Here is a 25,479-nt window from a genome sequence, read left to right as displayed (position 1 = left end):
ATAGTAAAAGGAATATAACATGTAACATGAGTCCCAGAAGATTAAAGAGAATGTGGCAGTAGAACTGTTTAAAGGGATACTAATGAAGAATTTTCCAAAACTGACAACAGACATCAGGTCTCAGATTGAAGAAGCTCTACAAACATTAAGATACATTTAAAAAATATATATTTTTACAGTAGGCATATTTGGTTTAACTTTTGAAAATCTAAGGAAAGGAAAAATCTCAAAGCTTTCAGAGAAAGATGAAATACAGTACATCGTGAAGGAAAAAAGATACATTATCTCTAAAAGAGAAACAGAATGACAAAATGTTGAAAAGTAGAAAATCTTTAAAATGCTGAAAGAAAGTAATTACCAACCTAAAATTTAATATTCATCCTAAACATAGATAAAACAATAAATACTGCCACAGTAAAAGATTCAGCCTAAGAAAAGATACAGGTATGAAATTCCCACATAAATATTCACTACAGTAATAACTCTGTATGATTCAATGTCTTCAAACTTGTGCTTCTGAAATCGTTTATATTTAAAGTAAAGCAGGGAGGAGCTTCAAGATGGCAGAAGAGTAAGACATGGAGATCACCTTCCTCCTCACAAATACATCAGAAATACATCTACATGTGGAACAACTCCTACAGAACACCTACTGAATGCTGGCAGAGACCTCAGACTTCCCAAAAGGTAAAAAACTCCCCAAGTACCTGAGTAGGGCCAAAGCAAAAAGAAAAAACAGACAAAAGAATAGGGACAGGACCTGCACCAGTGGGAGGGAGCTGTGAAGAAGCAAAGCAAAGGTTTCCACACACTAGGAGCCCCTTTGCGGCAGGCAGAGACTGCGGGTGGCGGAGGGGGGAAGCTTTGGAGCCACGGAGGAGAGCGCAGCAACAGGGGTGCGGAGGGCAAGGCGGAGAGATTCCCGCACAGAGGATCGGTGCTGACCAGCACTCACCAGCCCCCGAAGCTTGTCTGCTCACCCACCGGGATGGGCAGGGGCTGGGAGCTGAGTCTCGGGCTTCGGTTGGATCGCAGGGAGAGGACTGGGGTTGGCTGCGTGAACACAGCCTGAAGGGGGCTACTGCACCACACCTAGCCGGGAGGGAATCCGGGAAAAAGTCTGGAGCTGCCGAAAAGGCAAGAGACTTTTTCTTGCCTCTTTGTTTCCTGCTGCGCGAGGAGAGGGGATTAAGAGCACCACTTAAAGGAGCTCCAGAGATGGGCATGAGCCGCGGCTAACAGCGTGGACCCCAGAGACGGGCATGAGACATTAAGGCTGCTGATGCAGCCACCAAGAAGCCTGTGTGCAAGCACAGTCCACTATTCACACCTCCCCTCCCAGAAGCCTGTACAGCCAGCCACTGCCAGGGTCCCGTGATCCAGGGACAACTTCCCTGGGAGAACACATGGCACACCTCAGGCTGGTGCAGCGTCATGCTGGCCTCCGCCGCCACAGGCTCACCCCGAACTCCATACCCCTCCCTTGCCATGGCCTGAGTTAGCTAGAGCCTCCAAATGAGGTGCTTCTTTAACCCCGTCCCGTCTGAGCGAAGAACAGATGCCCTCAGGCAACCTACACGCAGAGGCGGGGCCAAACCCAAAGCTGAACCCCAGGACTGTGCCAACAAAGAAAAGAAAGGGAAATCTCTCCCAGCATCCTCAGAAGCAGCGGATTAAGTCTCCACAATCAACTTGATGTACCCTGCATCTGTGGAATACCTGAATAGACAACGAATCATCCCAAATTGAGGAGGTGGACTTTGGGAGCAATGATATATATATTTTTTCCCTTTTTCTTTTTTTGTGAGAGTGTATGTGTAGCTTCTGTGTGTGATTTTGTCTGTATAGATTTGCTTTTACCATTTGTCCTAGGGTTCTGTCTGGTATTTTTTGTTGTTGTTATAGTTTTTAGTGCTTGTTATCATTGATGAATTTGTTTTGGTTGCTCTCTTTTTTTCTTTTAATTACTTTAAAAAAAATTTTAATTATTTTTTATTTATTTTAATTATTTTATCTTCTTCTTTCTTTCTTTTTTATCTCCCTTTTATTCTCAGCCATGTGGATGACAGGCTCTTGGTGCTCCAGCCAGGCGTCAGGGCTGTGCCGCTGAGGTGGGAGAGCCAAGTCCAGGACATTGGTCCATAATATCAAACGGTGAAAATCTCCCAGAGATCTCCATCTCAACGCCAAGACCCACCTCCACTCAATGACGAGCAAGCACCAGTGCTGGACACCCTATGCCAAACAACTAGCAAGACATAAACACAACCCTACCCAATAGCACAGACCTGCCGAAAATCACAACAAGGCCACAGACGCCGCAAAACACACCACCAGACGTGGACCTGCCCATCAGAAAGACAAGATCCAGCCTCATCCACCAGAACACAGGCACTAGTCCCCTCCACCAGGAAGCCTACACAACCCACTGAACCAACCTTAGCCACTGGGGACAGACACCAAAAACAACGTGAACTACGAACCTGCAGCCTGCGAAAAGGAGACCCGAAACACAGTAAGTTAATAAGCAAAATGAGAAGACAGAGAAACACACAGCAGATGAAGGAGCAAGGTAAAAACCCACCAGACCTAACAAATGAAGAGGAAACAGGCAGTCTACCTGAATAAGAACTCAGAATAATGATAGTAAAGATGATCCAAAATCTTGGAAACAGAATGGATAATACAAGAAACGCTTAACAAGAACCTAGAAGAACTAACGAGCAAACAAACAGTGATCAACAACACAATAAATGAAATTAAAAATTCTCTAGAAGGGATCAATAGCAGAGTAACTGAAGCAGAAAAACGGATAAGTGACCTGGAAGATAAAATAGTGGAAATAACTACTGCAGAGCAGAATAAAGAAAAAAGAATTGAGGACAGTCTCAGAGACCTCTGGGGCAACATTAAATGCATCAACATTCGAATTATAGGGGTCCCAGAAGAAAAGGAAAAGAAAGGGACTAAGAAAATATTTGAAGAGATTATAGTTGAAAACTTCCCTAATATGGGAAAGGAAATAGTTAATCAAGTCCAGGAAGCACAGAGAGTCCCATAAAGGATAAATCAAAGGAGAAACACGCCAAGACACATATTAATCAAACTATCAAAAATTAAATACAAAGAAAAAATATTAAAAACAGCAAGGGGAAAACAACAAATAACACACAAGGGAATCACCATAAGGTTAACAGCTGATCTTTCAGCAGAAACTCTGCAAGCCAGAAGGGACTGGCAGGACATATTTAAAATGATGAACGGGAAAAACCTACAACCAAGATTACTTCTACCCAGGAAGGATCTCATTCAGATTTAATGGAGAAATTAAAACCTTTACAGACAAGCAAAAGCTGACAGAGTTCAGCACCACCAAACCAGCTTTACAACAAATGCTAAAAGATCTTCTCTAGGCAAGAAACACAAGAGAAGGAAAAGACCTACAATAACAGACCCAAAACAATCAAGAAAATGGTAATAGGAACATACATATTGATAATTACCTTAAATGTAAATGGATTAAATGCTCCAACCAAAAGACATAGACTGGCTGAATGGATACAAAAACAAGACCTGTATATATGCTGTCTACAAGAGACCCACTTCAGACCTAGGGACACATACAGACAGAAAGTGAGGGGATGGAAAAAGATATTCCATGCAAATGGAAATCAAAAGAAAGCTGGAGTAGCAATTCTCATATCAGAGAAAATAGACTTTAAAATAAAGACTATTAGAAGAGACAAAGAAGGAAACTACATAATGATCAAGGGATTAATCCATGAAGAAGACATAACAATGGTAAATATTTATGCACCCAACATAGGAGCACCTCAACATAAGGCAAATACTAACAGCCATAAAAGGCAAAATCGACAGTAACACAATCATAGTAGGGGACTTTCACACCCCACTTTCACCAATGGACAGATCATCCAAAATGAAAATAAATAAGAACACACAAGCTTTAAATGATACATTAAACAAGATGGACTTAAGTGATATTTATAGGACATTCCATTCAAAAACAACAGAATACACATTCTTCTCAAGTGCTCATGGAACACTCTCCAGGATAGATCATATCTTGGGTCACAAATCAAGCCTTGGTAAATTTAAGAAAATTGAAATTGTATCAAGTATCTTTTCCGACCAAGACACTATGAGACTAGATACCAATTACAGGAAAAAAATCTGTAAAAAATAGAAACACATGGAGGCTAAACAATACACTACTTAATAACCAAGAGATCACTGAAGAAATCAAAGAGGAAATCAAAAAATATCTAGAAACAAATGACAATGAAAACACGATGACCCAAAACCTATGGGATGCAGCAAAAGCAGTTCTAAGAGGGAAGTTTATAGCAATACAATTCTACCTTAAGAAACAAGAAACATCTCAAGTAAACAACCTAACCTTACACTGACAGCAATTAGAAAAAGAAGAACAAAAAAACCCCAAAGTTAGCAGAAGGAAAGACATCATAAAGATCAGATATATAAATAAATGAAAAAGAAAGAAAGGAAACTATAGCAAAGATCAATAAAACTCAAATCTGGTTCTTTGAGAAGATAAACAAAATTGCAAAACCATTAGCCAGACTCATCAAGAAAAAAAGGGAGAAGACTCAAATCAATAGAATTAGAAATGAAAAAGGAGAAGTAACAACTGACACTGCAGAAATACAAAGGATCATGAGAGATTACTACAAGCAATTATATGGCAATAAAATGGACAACCTGGAAGAAATGAACAAATTCTTAGAAATGCACAACCTTCCGAGACTGAACCAGGAAGAAATAGAAAATATGAGCAGACCAATCACAAGCACTGAAATTGAAGCTGTGGTTAAAAATCTTCCAACAAATAAAAGCCCAGGACCAGCTGGCTTCACTGGCGAATTCTATCAAACATTTAGAGAAGAGCTAACACCTATCCTTCTCAAACTCTTCCAAAATATAGCAGAGGGAGGAACACTCCCAAACTCATTCTACGAGGTCACCATCACCCTGATACCAAAACCAGACAAAGAAGTCACAAAGAAAGAAAACTATAGGCCAAAATCACTGATAAACATAGATGCAAAAATCCTCAACAAAATACTAGCAAACAGAATCCAACAGCACATTAAAAGGATCATACACCATGATAAAGTGGGGTTTATCCCAGGAATGCAAGGATTCTTCAATATATGCAAATCAATCAATGTGATACACCATATTAACAAATTGAAGGAGAAAAACCATATGGTCATCTCAATAGATGCAGAGAAAGCTTTCGACAAAATTCAACACCCATTTATGATAAAAACCCTCCAAAAGTAGGCATAGAGGGAACTTACCTCAATGTAATAAAGGCCATATATGACAAACCAACAGCCAACATCGTCCTCAATGGTGAAAAACTGAAACCATTTCCAGTAAGATCAGGAACAAGACAAGGTTGCCCACTCTCACCACTATTATTCAACATAGTTTTGGAAGTTTTAGCCACAGCAATTAGAGAAGAAAAAGAAATAAAAGGATTCCAAATCGGAAAAGAAAAGTAAAGCTGTCACTGTTTGCAGATGACATGATACTATATATAGAGAATCCTAAAGATGCCACCAGAAAACTACTAGAGCTAATCAATGAATTTGGTAAAGTTGCAGGATACAAATTTATGCACAGAAATCTCTGGCATTCCTATACACTAATGATGAAAAATCTGAAAGTGAAATTAAGAAAACACTCCCATTTACCACTGCAACAAAAAGAATAAAATATCTAGGAATAAACCTACCTAAGGAGACAAAAGCCCTGTATGCAGAAAATTATAAGACACTGATGAAAGAAATTAAAGATGATACAAATAGATGGAGAGATATACCATGTTCTTGGATTGGAAGAATCAACATTGTGAAAATTACTATCCAAAGCAATCTACAGATTGAATGCAATCCCTATCAAACTACCACTGGCATTTTTTACAGAACTAGAACAAAAAATCTCACAATTTGTGTGGAAACACAAAAGGCCCCAAATAGCCAAAGCAATCTTCAGAAAGAAAAACGGAGCTGGAGGAATCAGGCTCCCTGGCTTCAGACTATACTACAAAGCTACAGTAATCAAGACAGTATGATACTGGCACAAAAACAGAAATATGGATCAATGGAACAGGATGGAAAGCCCAGAGATAAACCCACACACATATGGTCACCTTATTGTTTTGTGTTTTGTTTTTGTTTTGGCAGTACGTGGGCCTCTCACCATTGTGGCCTCTCCCACTGTGGAGCACAGGCTCCGGACGCGCAGGCTCAGCGGCCATGGCTCACGGGCCCAGCCGCTCTGGCATGTGGGATCTTCCCGGACCGGGGCACGAACCCGTGTCCCCTGCATCGGCAGGTGGACTCTCAACCACTGCGCCACCAGGGAAGCCCAGTCACCTTATTTTTGATAAAGGTGGCAAGAATATACAATGGAGAAAAGACAGCCTCTTCAATAAGTGGTTCTGGGAAAACTGGACAGCTATATGTAAAATAATGATATTAGAACCCTCCCTAACACCATACACAAAAATAAACTCAAAATGGATTAAAGACCTAAATGTAAGGCTAGACACTATTTAACTCTTAGAGGAAAACATAGGCAGAACACTTCATGACATAAATCACAGCAAGATCCTTTTTGACCCACCTCCTAGAGAAATGGAAATAAAAACAAAAATAAACAAATGGGACCTAATGAAACTTCAAAGCTTTTGCACAGCATAGGAACCCAGAAACAAGACGAAAAGACAACCCTCAGAATGGGAGAAAATATTTGCAAATGAAGCAACTGACAAAGGATTAATCTCCAACATTTACAAGCAGCTCATGCAGCTCAATATCAAAAAAACAACCCAATCCAAAAATGGGCAGAAGACCTAAATAGACATTTCTCCAAAGAAGATATACAGATTGCCAACAAACACATGAAAGAATGCTCAACATCATTAATCGTTAGAGAAATGCAAATCAAAACTACAATGAGATATCGTTTCACACTGGTCAGAGTGGCCATCATCAAAACATCTACAAACAATAAGTGCTGGAAAGGCTGTGGAGAAAAGGGAACCCTTTTGCACTGTTGGTGGGAATGTAAATTGATACAGCCACTATGGAGAACAGTATGGATGTTCCTTAAAAAACTAAAAATAGAACTACCATACGACCCAGCAATCCTACTACTGGGCATATACCGTGAGAAAACCATAATTCAAAGAGTCATGTACCACAGTGTTCACTGCAGCTGTGTTTACTATAGCCAGGACATGGAAGCAACCTACGTGTCCATCAACAGATTAATGGATAAAAAAGATGTGGCACATACATACAATGGAATATTACTCAGCCACAAAAAGAAACAAAACTGAGTTATTTGTAGTGAGGTGGATGGACCTAGAGTCTGTCATACAGAGTGAAGTTAAGTCAGAAAGAGAAAAACAAATACCATATGCTAACACATATATATGGAATCTAAGAAAAAAACAAAAAATGGTCATGAAGAACCTAGGGGCAAGATGGGAATAAAGACGCAGACCTACTAGAGAATGGACTTGAGGATGTGGGGAGGGGGAAGGGTAAGCTGGGACAAAGTGAGAGAGTGGCATGGACATATATATACTACCAAATGTAAAACAACTAGTGAGAAGCAGCCGCATAGCACAGGGAAATCATCTGGGTGCTTTGTGACCACCTAGGGGGGTGGGATAGGGAGGGTGGGAGGGAGGGAGACGCAAGAGGGAAGAGATATGGAGATATATGTATATGTATAACTGAATCACTTTGTTATAAAGCAGAAACTAATACACCACTGTAAAGCACATATACTCCAACAAAGTTGTTAAAAAAAAAAAAGGTAAAGCAGTATTGAAAGTCAGAAGTTTAATACAAAGAGACAGAATGCTTAGAGACCTGTTAATAATACTGAAAATAAGCTGGAAAAATTGTAGAGCTGTGCAACTAAAGTGCCGGGAAAAACAGCCGAACGAGCAGTGCTGTCTAGTGTTCCACAGGCTAGGCGTGCATACCAGTCATCTCTACTGGTGAGGGCTGCCATTAACTTTCACATTAGACTTCATGAACTAAATGCTCAAGGTCAGTCAGTGTATTGGGTTCTATGCTTACACAAAGCGAGAAATATTCAATGACTGCTATCTATTTGATAACACAACAAACAGTGTATTCTCAGGATTTTCAATAGTTACTGGAATACACAATAGTGTATTCTCAGGATTTTCAATAGTTCACTTCTCCTTTCTCTAGTACTGTTTGCCACCTCACTATCATGAAGGAAGCAGCTTTGTGAGAAGAATCCAGTACACACAAAGTAAGGCAGAGTAGAAAGACTGAAAAGCCAGAGGTCTGATCCAACTACATCTAAAGGCCAAGCTTCCCATACTGTAAAGGGAGGGGAAAAGAATCCTATGAAATCCTACCTTGCCCAAACTTTTTTTGCTTTTTTTTTGGGGGGGGGGGGAACAGCTGTTTTTAGGAGATATTAAGAAGGGTTTGAGAGAAAAAAAGGGAGAGTATCAAGGTCCAATGAATTCATGAAATACTGCATATTATACTCCCCTCTTGGTGATTCACAATACAAACACTGGCTAAAACTCCAGAATGCCCCTCTGTAAGGAAAATTATTTGTTCAATTCAGCATTTCCCAAACCTATCTGACCATTTAAAAAATGAACTGTTAAAATCACTAATGTGATCTCCTAAACACAGTTTGGAAAAAAAGATATGACAAGCTTTTATGCTCCACAGGTACTTCTCTTGAAGCCTTCCCACTTAAATAGGATAAACTAGGGTTGCCTAGTAGAAATGCCATCCTGCAGCATAAGTTGTTAAAAAAATTTGTTTTAATTGCCTGCGTTTTATTCATCATAGCAATAGGTAATAAAAGTGCTAAATATATCTAAAAACACTCTAGAATGGATTATTGATAATTCTGATGGTGAAATACAAAGAAAGGCCCTTATTACAAAAAACTAGATGTAATCAAGAGCTGAATTTGCCTTGTGCTGTTCAGGATTTACCTTTAGTTTATACGATTATTTTATTTTTTAAAAAACTCTAACATTAAGAAAAAATGTTTTTATTTCAAATCTGAAATACTCCTCTTTCCTATTGAAATAATTGTTTTTATACTATAGTTGTCTCTCAATGTCAAGTTTCTTAGGAATCAAGTTAATAGTACAACTGAGTGTATCTACTACCATCAGATGCACTGAGTTAACCAAGCATGATAAAATAGGGGAAAGGAGACAAGACTCAAAGTAAGTCACTCAAAAGAGTGGTGGTAGGTGCAGGCAGGAAACACACTACATACAGATCAAGTCTTACTACAGGAGAGGCATAGATTCCAAAGGTTTCTATGTGATATAGTGGAGTAGAATTTTATGCATAGGTTAGTCTAAAATAAGTAAGGAAGACAGAAATTACCCTAGAGAGTATATGTGACATTTTCAGATTTCACAAATTGGTTTGCTATGCTTTGAAATGATCTGAACATACTATTTTTTTATTAAAACAATTCCAAAAAGAAATAGGAAACCAATTTCTTACCTGCCAAAGAGACTATCATGAACAACATAGACAGAACACACGCTGAGATCTATTAATCCTTTTGGTTTTGTAGCTCGTTTTTCACTTTCAAAATAAATAAGTTGGGCATCACTGCCCTCTAAGATAAAATATAAATTTTTCCACCTTTTTCCTTTGCCTGTTAAAAAAAATTGTTTCCCCTTAGCCAAATAATGAACTATGAAGTCACATATAGTAAAATCATAAAAATTATTGTTGCTAAAAACTAAAAATTAAATATTTTTATTCCAAAGCTTAAATAACACCAATCCTTACAAAATGAGAAAGTGTCTGTAATATATCTGTAGAAAAATATCTTTTGTTATATTGCTTGCTTTAATGAGTCACTGAGTAAGTGACAAGGGTACCTTAACAGTATGTTTAGAGATTTCATTATGATAAAATCTTTAAAATTCTTGCTTAGGATTCATTCTTTTCCAGTCATGAGAAAAAAAGCTCTTCTACTAATCATGCACCCCTCAATGCCCCAACATTTCTTAATGCCAAACTGAGGCAAATACATAAAATAGAAACATCAATACTATGAATGTGCCAAGTGCCGATAAGAATTTTCTCTTAAAAAAAAAAAAGTTATGGGGTAAAGAGGGGCTCAAGAATCAGATACCAACTTATTAAATACGTATCTCAGATAAGTTTTATGCCCAATATTTACAATGTTTCTAATAAATGTTAACGGTAAAATACTGAAATTGAATCTTTAGTCTTAAAAGTTTCACACTTACCTTTTTTTAGAAGATAACCTTTTTTAACAATGTTTTTATAAAAGGCATCCTTTGTTTTACGACGAATTGTATTATAAATTTCCTTGCCATCCACTGTATCATTGAGTACTTGTTCTTGATCCTGAATTTTCAAAAATACTAAAATTATTTCATGAATTCTTGATGGAAATGAAGTAAAACCTACTAAACTACCAATTTAAAAACCAGATTGTCTGTCTAGACATTAAAAAAATTTTACTACTAAAATCTAAAATACTGTAACATATATATTATTAAGAGATCTTTGCTTTCCAAAGAAATTTTCAAAAAAGTGCACTTACCATTTCTCAAGAATATGGACAACTAATAAGCTTTTTTTTTTGAAAAATACAGGGTTTTTTTTAAGTTTTACAAGCAACATTGTTTTGAAAACATGAATTTGTCCAAGCATAACTGATAGATTAGAACCAATTTGAGCATAAAGCAAATTCATGTTTGCTTATGGACAATTATATCCATGAGAAACTCTATGTGAATGCAGAAAATTGCACCCAGCTGAACTGAGATGCCTAGGAATATGCAAAATACATCTCAAAAGCCTAAAAGCCTCCCCAGCTTCACCGAGTGTTACACGCCATACCCATCCATTCACAACTGGTGTTCTAACATATCTGATTTCAGATAATCCTCCTTGTACCACTTCCCGCTATTTACAGCCCTTCTGATGGCCTCTTCCACAAGTAAACTTCAGGTCTTTTTCAAGGTAAAGTGCCTTATTTATTGTAATATTTAAATATTTCTTACCCATTTAGCACGTATAAAAACTACGCTACATTTTTACTAGCTTCTTATCTTTATGTGTCACTGATGAAGTTTTTGAGTGTTGTACCCTTAACCCCCTTTTTTCCATAATCCTGTGGTTTTTATTGCATGATTTCATACAACATCATGACTTACAGGAATGTATGTGTGTTAAATGCTAAATCCCTGCCCCCCTACAAGTAACAAAAAGAATTATGATGTCAGGAAGAATACAAAGCGAAGAGTGCCTTTATAAATGACCTTCCCAAAATAAGTCAATCTTCGATATTACCATCAAGGTCCAATGGACCCAATTTTAGTTTCTTAGTTTCTTTCTTGAGCAGCTCTTACTATTTGCAAGAATTAATATTTTATGACTTTGTTTTCTTAGAGACTTATGGATCCAGCTGATCGTTTTTTAAGTCTAAGATATGTTATGGGATTTTCACGAATCATATTTTTCCTATATCTTGAAACACTCTGCTATTTCATCATCGTAGGAACCATTTCATCATGACTTAACAATTATTCTCAAGTATGCCAAAGAGCAGGCACTGGCAAACCACAGCACATGGACCAAATCTAGCCTACTGCCTGTTTTTGGACATAAGGTTTTATTGGAACACAGCCATGGCTCATTCCTTTACATACTGTCTGTGGTTGCTTTCACACTACAAAGGCAGTTTAGTAACTGAGACAGAGACTGAATGGCCCACAAAACCTAAAATGTTTATTATCTGGTCCTTTACAGAAAAGTTTGCCAGCCCTTGGTCTAGAGGGTGATCCAACAGTGAAATAAATCATCTCTATTGCATCACCCTTTGGCATTTTTTACTGTGTGGCCAACTATTGTAGCATCTTTCAAAAAAGTATAAAAGGCCATCTTTGTTATATTTTTATTAGTTTTCATTGAACACATAAGAAAATTCAGAATTCTTAATTTTCTGATCATAACAGCAAAGAGAAAAAAATTGACAAAGAAAGATGTGTGACAATTATAAAAAGACTCAGATGATAAATGCAAAGAAACAGCAAGACTCTGGGATCTATTGTGATGATAAAATTGATTTTGATAAGCAAAATCTCAGATTATAATTCTTCAGATGGTAATCTCCTTTGGTGATTTTTCTCAAACTAAGAATCGCTGAGTGAATGATATATTTCTAGGGGAAAAGAAATATAGTGCTCTCATCTAGTTAGTGATTCAATAGGAAGGACATCATCATGCAATAACTTGTAACAAGTATCTAGATTATCCTGTTTCCTAAAAGGAAATGAGGATTCTTTAAATTTTTATGATTGTGCACCAAGATTTACTCAGTATGATTTATAAATGGACAAAGGTTACTAGAAGGAAACATATAATGTAGAAATTTTAAAATTCACCATATTGATCATTCTGATGTTTATAAACATAAAAATGTATTACACTTACGAAGCAATAAAGACTGTACTATCCAACAAAATTATGAACCATCAAAGTTTTCAAAAGTATTGCAGTTGATGATGCAAGAAGAGCAAGAAAGAATCATAAACTAGAACCCAGTTGAAATATATTTAAAATCTGGAATCAGTACTGCATTTTGACAGTAAAAACGTAAGAAGAACCAGAGTAATCATAAGAACTTATAAAAGATGTATCTGAAATTTGGATTTACAAGATGGATATGTTCCAAGTCCGTGCATGACAGTGGATGAGCAGTTAGCTGCCTTCTATTTCAAGTATGTAACCCTTTATAACCAAGGAAATATGGAACAAAAATGGGGTTTGCTACATTTAAATTCTTATTAAATTTTCTAATGAAGTTTTTTTGTACTAAACCTTTATTCTTACTTCTACAAATTATTCAGAAAATGACTAAGAATATAAAAAATTTGAAAAGATACATCGCACCCAGATGATAAATAGTGATGACTACCTCCCTAGTTGTATAGATTTGTGCTTACCAGTCTTTATTACAGTAGTGATAATATTTACTGTTAGGTGCAGAATGGGGCACATTTGTAGTTTATTTAAGACATATTACTACACTAACATTTGGATTTAAATATCTGATTTCAAGATAATCTATATAAGTCTTTCCTACTTATTTTAAGATAGGGGCTGATCAACTGATCTGTAACTCCTACATTAGAAGACACTACAGGCAAGGACACAACCTCACGGTCCAAGTTCTAGTAAATTACTGGATGACAGGAGGGAAGGCTTCTCAGCCTACTCTTTGTACACAGTTCTGAAGAAGGAAGTCTTATATATTACTCCCCAGGGGAAGTAGATAATCTGACGGGTGAGAGTTTAACAGCCACTGAAGCAAGCTTTTGCATAGCGGTTAGGTGTGCAGGCTCCTGTAACCAGACCTCAGTTGTAAATCCTGCCTTTGTCACGTAATGGCTAAGAAAACTCATTTAATAAATTAATTCAATAAATGTTTGTTGAGTGCCAGGTACTGTTCTAGTTCTTGAGATACATCAGTAAATAAATCAAATATCTTTACCTCCAAGGAATTTATATACCAATGAAGAAAAGAGGTAATAAACATAATAAGCAAATTGTATGTTAATAGGTGGTAAGTGCTCTACAGGGTAGGGCAAGTAGCAGCAACAAATAATGTGTACAAGTAGGTCTCAATTGTGAAGCTGATTTCTGAGCCAAATTTGAAAGAAATAACAGAGTGAGGCGAGTGGATATTTGAGGGAAAGTCATTTTGAGCAGAGTGAACAGCTGGAACAAAGATTCTAATGCCAAGATCCTGGCATATTTTTTAAAATAGCAGAGAAGCCAACGTGAGTGGAGACGAGTGAGAGATAAGGATGGTAGAAAGCATTCAGAGGACCACTCTAGGGTTTTGCATGCCACTGCAGGGACTCTGGCTTTTACTCTGAATGAAATGTAGAACACCTGTAAGTGTTAAACAGAGGCGTGCAATGGTCTGACACATTTTAAATGGATCCCTCTGACTGCAGTGCAGTGTTAAGGGGGGGCAAAAGTAGAAACAGAGAGATGAAGCCAGATTCTGGTGATGGTTGTATTCTAGATATATTTTGAAGGCAGACAGCATGATGTTCTTGACAGTTTGGATACAGAGTGTAGGAGAGAAAAAGAAGAGTCAAGGATGACCTGATGCCTTAAGTAATTTACTCTCTGGTTCCAGTTTCCTTATCTGTAAAATGGGCATAAATACAGGATCAACCTCATCAAATTGTTTAAAAAGTTAAATAAATTAGGGCTTCCCTGGTGGCGCAGTGGTTGAGAGTCCGCCTGCCGATGCGGGGGACACGGGTTCGTGCCCCGGTCCGGGAAGATCCCACATGCCACGGAGCGGCTGGGCCCGTGAGCCATGGCTGCTGAGCCTGCACGTCCGGAGCCTGTGCTCCGCAACGGGAGAGGCCACAACAGTGAGAAGCCCGCGTACCGCAAAAAAAAAAAAAAAGTTAAATAAATTAATACGTATAAGAAACAGTGCCTAGAATATAGTGCTCCAAAAATGTTAGATATCAATATTTTTAGTGTGGGGTGCATTGTCTCAAAAGGCTCCTTCTTTTCCTGTAATTCGTCTGAAGTGTTAGTTCCACTAAGTTAGCACACCTAGCTAGGGACTCTGCTCTTTCTCTTCCAGCATCTTACCTGGAGTGGGAGTATGCAGGATCACCTCAGGGGGAATGAGATGATTCTGCTAGCTAATCACTTTTACATTAATAAAAGGACATTTTTAGCCTTTGGGTTCTCTAATAGTTAGAATCCTGCTAGGAAGGATAGGTAAGTGTTATGATTCTCAAACTTCTACTGTAACCTACTTTTACTCCAGGCCCAAAATAATTGACTTCAAATAGCATTTAATGGTTTTTGTGAAGTAATCAAATTGCTCTGTAATCAGCATTTGTTATTTCTGAAGTATTCAAAGCATTATAGGCATTTTTGCAGATGACAATAATCTGAGGTTTGTTCAGTTATGAAACAGTAACACAAGTAAGAATGAGGCTCACTGTATATTTGAAGTAATTCTTAAAACTATCTCATAAGTATAAAGTTTAAGTTTACTAGATGTCAAATGCTATTTTTCCAACTGTAAAAAATTAAATTAGAAAATTCTAAGCATAAATTCAGGATGGGAAAAATGCATGACTTAACTTGTGGGCCAATAAAATAAAATTTGTTAAAAAAATTTGTTGACTTAGAAACAATTTAAAATCATCATTAATTCAAACAGCCAATGTGAATCAGAATTTTAAGGATATAGCAATGGGACTGAGTGGCAGGATCTGTCATTTGTAGGTAAAGGCACCTCTGATTCCTAATAAAAAGATCCTAAGCTGTGGTTTCTAGAAAGCACATACCGCACTATGTGGTTTTAAAAAAAATTGGTCAAAGTCCGCCAGAACTGCCAACAAAAGTGGTACATCATTGCTAACTACAGATACTAGGAGGGTGTCAACAAGGAAGTAAAACTTGAGATGGATCTTAAACTTGCAGGATTTAGATAGGCAGAGAGGAAGAAACTGACATGGAGACAGCAACAAACACAATAAGACACATTAGTGATAATTCAGAGGATGAAGTGAGTGCTTCCTGTTGGAAAGGAGCTATTCATTCAATTAATATTGATTGAATACCTAATGCCTAGTACTATTCTAGGCACTAGGAATACAACACAAAACACTTGCCCTCCTGAACTTTACATTCTACCAGAAAAGCATGAGGAACTGAAGCAAGATACATTAAAATGTTTCAAGATGATGATTCTTAAATTTATATTAAGCATCAGAATAATGATGACCCCCCCCCCCCGCCTTCAGCAGCTGCAATGAATAGTAGGCTATAACCATCAGAAACTAACTTGTTCGGAGGAAGAAATATTGAGAAGCTCGAGACACTACAAATCACTGTGAAAGTTTAGTGGGGTACCCAAAACCTCTCACAATCTTTCTTTATGTCCCTAGAATATCACTACCTCCATTTTCCACATAGGAAAATTCTTAATCACTCCTTTGAAGTACCTTTTTCTAACCCCTGCTACAACCTTTTCCCACCACACTTTAGGAAGTATCATGGGCAAGAAACAGAAGCTAATCAATCACCCTATGCATTAAGCAACTAGTATTCAACAGGCCCTCTTGTTCAAGGCCTGTCTTCTTATGTTCTGGACTTCAGCCACTCTTGCCTTCCCTAGGACCTTGTACGTGGGGTATTGCCATTACCCCATCCCTCACCCACCACTGTCACTCTCCTCCCGAGTACAGAGACATGCTCAAAAATTTCTCACCATAAAACTACAGGCAAATAAAACAAAGAAATAAAAAGTTTAAAGGTCTTTTGGCCCTACATCATCTTCTAGCTATCATTTTTTAATTTATTTTCTTTTCTTACCAGTCTCACCTAGACAAGCCTGGCTGTGATTTATCCTGGCTGTCTCCACTTTTGCCTCCAACAAACTCACTCCTTGACCCAGTGCAACTAAGCTTCTGTCCCCACCACTGCTTCTATTCTCAAAAAGCCACCAAGGACTTCCTAATAATTATCTAGAACCAACATAAATAAAAACTAAGAGATTCGCTTATAAGTATTCACTTTCTGAAAGAATCTGTATAATCTGCAGTTTTAAATTTTATCCAATTTCAAATGCATGGATGTGTGCATAAACATATCACCAAAAATGCATTTTAAAATAAAATGCTAATTATTGTTAAAAGAAAAACAACACTGACCTGCATTGGTACAGGTTCCTTAAGATAATACCCTTCAACAATTTGTTCTTTTCGATAGTGATCTATGATGTCCCCAATGCTGTTAAAATAAAAATTACTAACATTGACATAATTTGTCTCATAAAAATTGCAAATCTTAAAGATACACCAAACCTTGTTAGCAAGGATTCTCTATTTGCAAGTCTTTTCCAAAGTATATAACCAGAATACATTAACAGACTATATGATCATTACAGTCACATTACTTCAGAAAAACAAGAATGTTCCTACTATTGGTTTACAGATCAGAAATACTTGAGTCAGAGATTTCAATTTTCCATCAACGTACTCAAAGCACCACTATACGTGAGGAAATGATTAAAAGTCTTTTTTTTTTTTTTTAAACAAAAGTATCTGAGAGACTGAGAAAGAAAAACCGACAGACAAACGGCATTTATTTTTAGCAAGTAGTGAATTCAGGTAAACTTCAAGAATTTTTATCATCAAAACATTTACATATTCTGCTTTTATATTAATCAGATGGAGTTAGGTCATGAGACATAAATAGCAGGTGAAAGCAGAAACAAATTTAAAAAAAAAAAAAAGGAAGAAAGAAAGACAGAAAGACCAGGAGCTAACCTTATATGTAGGATTATCACTACAGTAGGAAGGGCCTATTGATGATTTTGATAAAAAGTGCTATACAATATTCTTAATATTTGGGAAATACTACAAATAAAACGAAACTGAAAATAACATTATATAATGTATTTTAACACAAATTTTAACATGACATAATGAGTTTTTTAAATATAAAATGTTTCTCATGGTCAGTTTGTCATTTTATTGTCCTGAATATGTAAATTCTAGAATTTTAAACTGTCCTTTAATACACTAGAGGAATTGGTATTTAACGACAGCTACGCAACATTTCTCAAAGCAGATCTCATTAATTTACCCCTTGGTTTTTTTCATGTTCTTCCTACTGATCCAATAATTGGAATAAACACACACACATATATATTTATATATATATTTATACATATATTTATATATATATATAATTGGATATATATTTATCACTTGATTTTTTTTCACAGTTCTTCCTACTGAAAAAATAATTGGAACATATGTTGTCTTTTATCTTTGGAGATACATATACATATATACACACACATATATATCTCTGATAATAAAATATCTGCTATACTACAAAATTATTTTAAACTAAATAAAGTATAATGTTAAAAAGCAAATAGAAGATTTGAAAGATTAATAAAAAAATTATGGATGAATATGAACTAAATACCAGATGTAGCATTTAACAGGAGGGGGTAGGGGAATGAGAAAAGTAAAAAGGTATTATCACAGAAGGACAAAGAAGGTTATACGTTTTTAAAGGAAAAATGTTAACACTAAAGAAAAACGAAAATCAGAAAGAATACATTTGAAGATACCTAGGTACCACAACAGAGATGACTATGTGTTTCAAAGCAAAAGGCACCAAATCTGAGAAAATATCCAAGGTCTCTGGCTCTACAACTGTAAATGCAATCTATTCTGTGTAGCACCTCAATGTTACGATATAATTCTTGACCATGAGCTGAAAGAACAGAATACTACTGCATGGAGTACATACAGTTCAGACTGTCCAGGAGCAAATTTACAAGCATGTGGCAACCAATCAGATATATTTTTTACCAATGACCTGGACTTCCAAGAAGTTTTTTTTTTAATTACTCTTTAGTTCATAGTCTACCCAGATATGCCTAAGGAAACAGTCAAGAGAGACACAACAAACAAAAATTTCCTAGACATTCCATAGTTCTAGCCATGAAATCAGATTTACAACTCAGAAAATTAAAACATGTTAACTATGAACCTGTAAAATAACTGTGAGTTTCTAGAGATACTATATCCTGTACTTTCATTTTAATAATTTACTTTTTAATAAATATAACTCTCTCTCTTCTTGAACACTACATGTTAGTAATCTTAAACGTCTGACCAAAATCTTCCCTCTCCCTTCTTAATCACCATCTCAACTACTCTCTTCCTACTGATTCTCCTATGCATAGTTGTACATCCTTGAATTTATCAGTCAGCTTACCATCTTTTCTAGAAGACCTGAGCACTAATAACGTAGGAACAGTATCTTTTTTCTTTACTATATATGCACAGATCTGTATAATACACTTCAAAAAGTAGATCACTCAATAAATGTTTACTGAATTATATTTGTTGTTAAATGCCTCTCCTACTTTTCTAAAATTTTAAATATAGGAATATTAAAGTTATGTCTCAACAATGTAGTTTCTAACTGAAACGGACATAACTGCTACTTCTCTTTGCCTGAAGACTAATGTAGAGTTAATGTGGAGACAGGTCAGCAGAATTTGGCTCTGTTACAGATTTATTGGATAATCCAACTTTACACTTCCATATCTAAACAATAAGTGATAATCATAAAGGTGTATCTTCTTAGAAATTACTTCATTACTGACATTAATGCTGAAATGGAGTATGGATTTCCAAAACAATTATAAAAACTGCCATTTTCTAGGCATGAGGGTCACATAGTTCCAGCTTTCCTTTAAAAATGATTTTTTTTAATATTAAAGCTAACAACAACAATACTCCTGAATTTTATAAGATGAACATATACAAGGGGAATAAACAGTCTAATTTGGGGGAATGACCACGGACACTACATTAACATATATTTGAAAAAAATTTAAATCATAATTTTGCAAGCAGACTAATAATTTGGAAAGAAATATACTTCAAATATGTATTTCTTCCTGTTTCATTCTGGTCTTTATCAACAAAAGAGACTACCTTTATACATTTTACAGGCTGCCTCCATTATGTAGGAAGAATTTTCATCTTTAGAGAATGTGTATCGTAAAGAAGTTTAAATCAAGCAAAACAAACTTCCACCAGAATTAATGTAAAATACTTTATCTTAAAAAAAACTCCATGCAAACATTTATCAATTCAGTTAAGAATGTTTTCAATTTATTGTTTTATATATTCTATGCCCCTAGAAACCTGGACAATGGGAAAATTTAATTTACCTTCATAGAGAGCTCAAACTGCACCTAGCTAGATTTTCAGTGAGGATGTCTAGATCAGACTGTAATGCTAGAAGGGGTTCAAGCAGCTCATATATGAGGTGTGTGAAAAGGTCCAATCGTCTACACTCATCTTCCATTTGATGTCGTATCACTCACTATCCACTGAATAACTGGCAAGCAACAGAACTTGTTTTAGGTTTTTTGCTCTGTTCTATTTTAAGGCATTAAACTAGGAAAATGCCGGCATTTTAGCTTACACTAGCCTCCAAAAGAGGAAAATCATTCTACTCCAGAGTTATCCGGAATGGGAAAACGTTTACACTCAGAAATAAAATGAAAGATTACTTTCTATTATGCAGAAAAAAAAACAGCTGACATTCTATCATATGTTTTTTTCTATTAACTGGTTTTCCTAATCAAGTGAATGAAGTCCAACCTGAGTTTTGGGACAAGCAAAGAGTTTACCAAGAATTTTAAAGGTGAGAAGTAGGAACCAATAATTACAAATAATACCAACTTGAGAACAACCCAATTATTTTGGGGTAACATTATTAATAAGTCTCAGGTAAAAAGGTTCTTAAAGAGTGACCTATTAAAATGTCTCACTGATAAAAAACGGTAATATATTTTCTTTTTCTTAGATTAAATGTTCTGCTGTCCTACAGATAATGTATGGATTTAGCAAATTTGCTTCAAATAACTTGTGCATAACTAATCAAAAAATTACATAATTTTGGAAGGAAATAAAAAGTTATTAATTTATATTCACATTTGACACTAGCTAAAGAATTCTTGGATATGACTACTACTAAATTATATTAAATGTCTTATAATTTTAAATATTACAAAGTCAGAAACTTTTATATAATTTTGATTCTGATATATTATATTATCAAGATTTCAACTCTCCTTGCCAAAAGTAAAACTAAAAATTTCTCACAACTTACCTGTTATAATATCGACCTCCCATCATAAACTGATTGTTTGGTGTTGGACATATTTTAAATCGCTGAATATTTTCATTGGTCCGAAAATAAAGTGAATAGTCACCAGGAGTATTATCTGATGGCCTCACAAGAAAACTGCAGACTTGACCAACTATAAAAATTAAGCTGTTAGTTTTATTCCCTAATTATCAAATTAAAAAAGAAAAAGCGTTAAGTAGTACAATTACAAAATACATTCAAAAGTCAAAAACATATGTAAAATTTTCACCAGGAACTTTTGATTGTTTTGGTTTGGTTTTTTTTTTTTGGCTGCACTGCACGGCTTGCAGGATTTAGTTCCCCGACCAGGGACTGAACCTAGATTTCATTGCCAGGGCAATGAAAGCGCCAAGTCCTAACCACTGGACCACCAGAGAATTCCTGAAACTTTTTTAAAATAAAGATAATTTTAAGGCAATTTCTTTTTGTATTTTCTGGTTTATGAGGCACAACCATCCATGATGTTGCTTGTCTTTATTACATAAAAATACAGGGCAGAAAATGTGCAGCACTGACTTCTGGTTAATAAGTCTACACCTGTCATAACTTGGAAAGAATACTCTAACCACAGATGGGGTTACTGGCTAAAACTACTACATTCTGTTTGCAAAAGAAAAGTCTAAAAAAGTTAAAGTGAATTTTATTTAAGAACACTCTGTACTTAAGTAATGCTTCTGATTAAACATTAAAAAGTCATAACTATAATAAAATAGTACCAAAAGCTTACAAAAGTAGATTCAAAACAACTGAAATATTTGTGTACCTAATCAAAATCAATACACATGCACTATTTTTCATTTAATAGGCACGATCTTGAATAGTCATACAGAAGCAAATTATCATGTATTAAATATTTTCATATTAATTTTAGAGAAGTCTTTTTGACATCTGCAATTGGCAGTGACTTTTACCACTAAGATGCTTTTTTACCTTTTCTCTGTTTAAGTCCTAATGACAGAAAAGATCAGAACTTGATTGCTTTTAGGAAAGCACAATGAACACTTAGAATATCAGACGTCATTTTTATGTAAATTACTAATAGTTCCAATCATCTATCCAAGGCATTTACTACCAAGTAATTTCATGTTCAATACAAAAAATAAGAATTACTGCAAAACTGTGCATGCAAGTGCTTATGTGCTTTAGTGCTTATTTTTCCTGGGAGAAAATCATCAGACTCTTAAAAGAGCACATGACCGAAAGAAAATAAAAACTAACGTAAGGAAATTAAGTTTAGCTCTTTTTCAATTTACATGTCTAAAACAAGACTGAGCGCCTCAGGTATTTGGTGGTGCAAGTTCAAAATCATAAGTGTATATTCAAAATTCAGTAAATTCACTAAAATAAATATTTTGGTCCCACTTTGAAAGCAGGTAGCATGTCATTTTGGTTGAGCATTTGGTCTCTGTTACTACCATATAGAATTACCATGTTCTTTAATGAATTTTTAACCTATATCCCCACAATAAAATTGAATACTTCCTAAAACTGCCATACATCTTTCAAAAGAGCTAACTATTAATTACATTAAAGGCAATGACTTATGTCTTGAACAGTAACTCAGATAAGATCTTTAAATGATCAGTGGTTTATTCATCATATACATTGAACTCTGGTCATTTTTAAAGAACTAAGACTTCTAAATTACAGATTACTTATTAACTTCTCTCAAATCCTTCTAAAGTACGGTTTCCTGAAGAGATATTTGGTAACTAAATTAATTCAGTCTTAAATTTTAGTTAGGATAAGTGATAATGAAATAGTTTTTGTTTTAAATAATAAACCCACAGTACAATTCAATTTTTATTTTGCATATCTCTGTAACCACACAGTTTTAGGAAATGTTAAAATCAACATATTTTAAATAAGGCCCAATTTTATAATTCTACAAGTATACAAAGATAAATGCAAGAACATTTGCTGCACCTGAACAGCAAGAAAATGAAAACAACATGATATTCCTCTATAAGAGACTGATAATAAATTATGGTATTTGTACAATGGAAAGCTTATGGTCATTAAAAAGAATAATGAAAATTTATATATGCAGATACGGAATGATTTCCCAAAATACATCTTAACATGAAAAAAGTGTGTTGTATGTTCCTGTGAGAGCGTGTGGGGGGGTATGTGTAGCGGGGTAAGTAGGGGTGAGGAAGACAGACAGACATGAAACTTCTGGAAAAAGCACTCATCTGGCACTGCTTCTAAGGAAGAATACAGGGGCCTGGTGCAGAAGGAAAACACACTGCACTGAATTTTATACTGCATGTTTTCAACTAAAGAACACCCAAAACCAAGAACAGCAATTTATCTATGCTGGGCAAGAAATTACAATATACATAAATATCAAATGAATGCTAAAGGCAAAATACATGATAAATGGTTGGTTCACTTTTTTATTCTTTTTAAATAACAACATTAGAAAAGGAAAGTGAATATATAAATACCTGTCATTAGTAAATTATAAGCTTCTTGTTTGGAAATTTTCCCATGGAACCATCTTGAAAAAAGAATATATTAAATATGTAAATCAAAAGTCTTTTTTGCTGTTATACCATCAAAACTAAACAACTAACACAAGTTTAATTCAAGCTGACATAATGAAATAAATGCAATGCAATTGATCAAATGACCTCATTCCTTTTACATTTGTTACTACACTTTGTAAACATGCCTAAGTTCAACAAAATATAGAAAAATTAGGGACTATCTATTATTAACTACAATTTCCATATTAATTACCAATACAAAAACAGCAATGATTTTAATTCTGATAATGACAAATTGTTAAGCTTACATCATAGCTAGCATTCTTTTTTCTTTTTATTAGGAGGGGGGAGTGGTAGAGGTAGAGCCTACCAGAACTGCCCGGAAAAAAAATTAGTGGATTAATTTTTCTCATACTTCTCTCAAAGTGAATTTCTCTATAAGTTCTCTCTTCAAATCAACATGGTTGATTCATACTTTACTGAAAGCCAGAAAATAAGACTGAATGATGAGAAATAATAGATATCAACATCAAGAACTGAAAGAAAAGAATGACTTAGTATTACTAATTCTATTTGAGCTAATGGCCTATCATATCAGATTGCTAGAATATTTAATGTTCTGCATACTTAAAATAAGCCTTTAGAAATTATTATAAAAGGCATTATAGTCAAAATCTACTGCATATAATAACTAAAGTATTTAAATAATTTACCTTAAAATGATATATCTGTTTTAAAAAATTAATTACTAGTAATTACTTAAAATCTCTCATCTGAAGGACTATTATCTATCTTGCTGATTAAGACGTGTTATACGTTAATACCAAGCTGACAACTCTAGATTACCTCTCTACCACTTTGCCATATATTCTTAGGGTCTATAATTATTTTTAATTGTGGCTTAAAGAACAAGTTGGAAAGTAAAAATACTACAAGACTAAAATATATAAATGCCCTAAAATCCAATGTTACAGGTTTAGAGGCTGTTCATACTGTTTTAAATTATCCATATTATTACTGGTCAGAGTATAAAATATAACTGAATTTTTAAATTTTCACATGAATAAAATGTTAAACTTTTACTTTCTCTCTTTAACTTTATTCCAACCCTTAACTCACTAATTCAGATTTCCTGAGGCTCATAAAGCTAATTATGAATCATTTAAAACAAGTATACAATAACTGGAGCAGTCCAGGCTGCCTTAAAAGGCAGTAAAGTGCCATCCTGCGTTCAAACACAGCTGAAATGACCATTTACTACAAATGCTAAAACAACATTTCTATATTCTAGTAGACAGTTGATTAGATGACCTCGAAGGCCCATTCTATATTTCTCTATAGCTAGAATAAAGGAGAAAAGGGGAATCTGAAAGGGGGAGGGGGCAAAAAATAGCGTTTAGAGAACAAATTGGCAATACTGCTTTCTGAAAGGATTGGATCTGAGTTTCCTCATTCAGGCATTTATTACCACATGTAAAATGAGTATATTTCAAGCACATGGTTTGTATCAATAATAGAAAAATGAGACTGTGACCTTAGGAAGTCCCCATTCTAGTAAGAAAAAGGAACATAAATACTGTATAACTATAAAAAGAATGTAGAAAATATAACAAAGCGCAGTGATAGGTACATGCTGAGGGCATTTTTAGAATAACAGAGAAGGGCAACCAATTCTGTAGGGTGTATAAGGGGGAAGATAACAGAAGACTTCTTGGGAAGAGTGATAAATAGGTTAAGTCTCTAAGTAAGAATAGGCACTAACCAAACACAATGGAGGGGAATTCTGGCCTAGGAAGTAGCTTGAGCGAAGGAGAAAAACAGTACTGAGCATTTGAAGATCTACAAGCCGGAGAGTAGAATATAAAACTAGAAATGACAAGAGATAGGGCTTATAAAGGACACAAGACCTGGATCAGATCTTTTCAGACTCTGCTAAGGTAAAGAGAATCAGGCAAGAATTTTAAGTGAGAAAGTAATACAGTCAGACACATGTTTTAGGTAAATTATTCTAGCTGTTAGAAGAAAGGATTTGAGGAGACTAAAGTGTCAAGCAAGACCAACTTAGAGGTTATTGCTACATCAAAGTCCTAGTACGAGATGAAAAGGGCCTG

General features: G+C 35.4%; 1 protein-coding gene across 1 annotated transcript in view; it reads right to left on the bottom strand.

The window, feature by feature from the left end:
- The window catches only part of RASA1 (RAS p21 protein activator 1), a 108,671-nt gene that overhangs the window by 22,539 nt on the left and 60,653 nt on the right, over nt 1-25,479 (bottom strand). Inside the window, exons 7-11 of the mRNA XM_067731179.1 lie at nt 23,327-23,379; nt 20,838-20,988; nt 16,835-16,913; nt 10,352-10,472; nt 9,591-9,747 (exon numbers count right to left, since the gene is read on the bottom strand). Of these exons, the coding sequence (XP_067587280.1) occupies nt 9,591-9,747; nt 10,352-10,472; nt 16,835-16,913; nt 20,838-20,988; nt 23,327-23,379 (561 nt within the window). The remainder of the gene's footprint in view (nt 1-9,590; nt 9,748-10,351; nt 10,473-16,834; nt 16,914-20,837; nt 20,989-23,326; nt 23,380-25,479) is intronic.

Source organism: Pseudorca crassidens, chromosome 3, assembly GCF_039906515.1.
Source record: "Pseudorca crassidens isolate mPseCra1 chromosome 3, mPseCra1.hap1, whole genome shotgun sequence".
In the NCBI taxonomy this organism is placed as follows: Eukaryota; Metazoa; Chordata; class Mammalia; order Artiodactyla; family Delphinidae; genus Pseudorca; species Pseudorca crassidens.
This window is presented reverse-complemented; position numbering and strand designations above follow the sequence as displayed.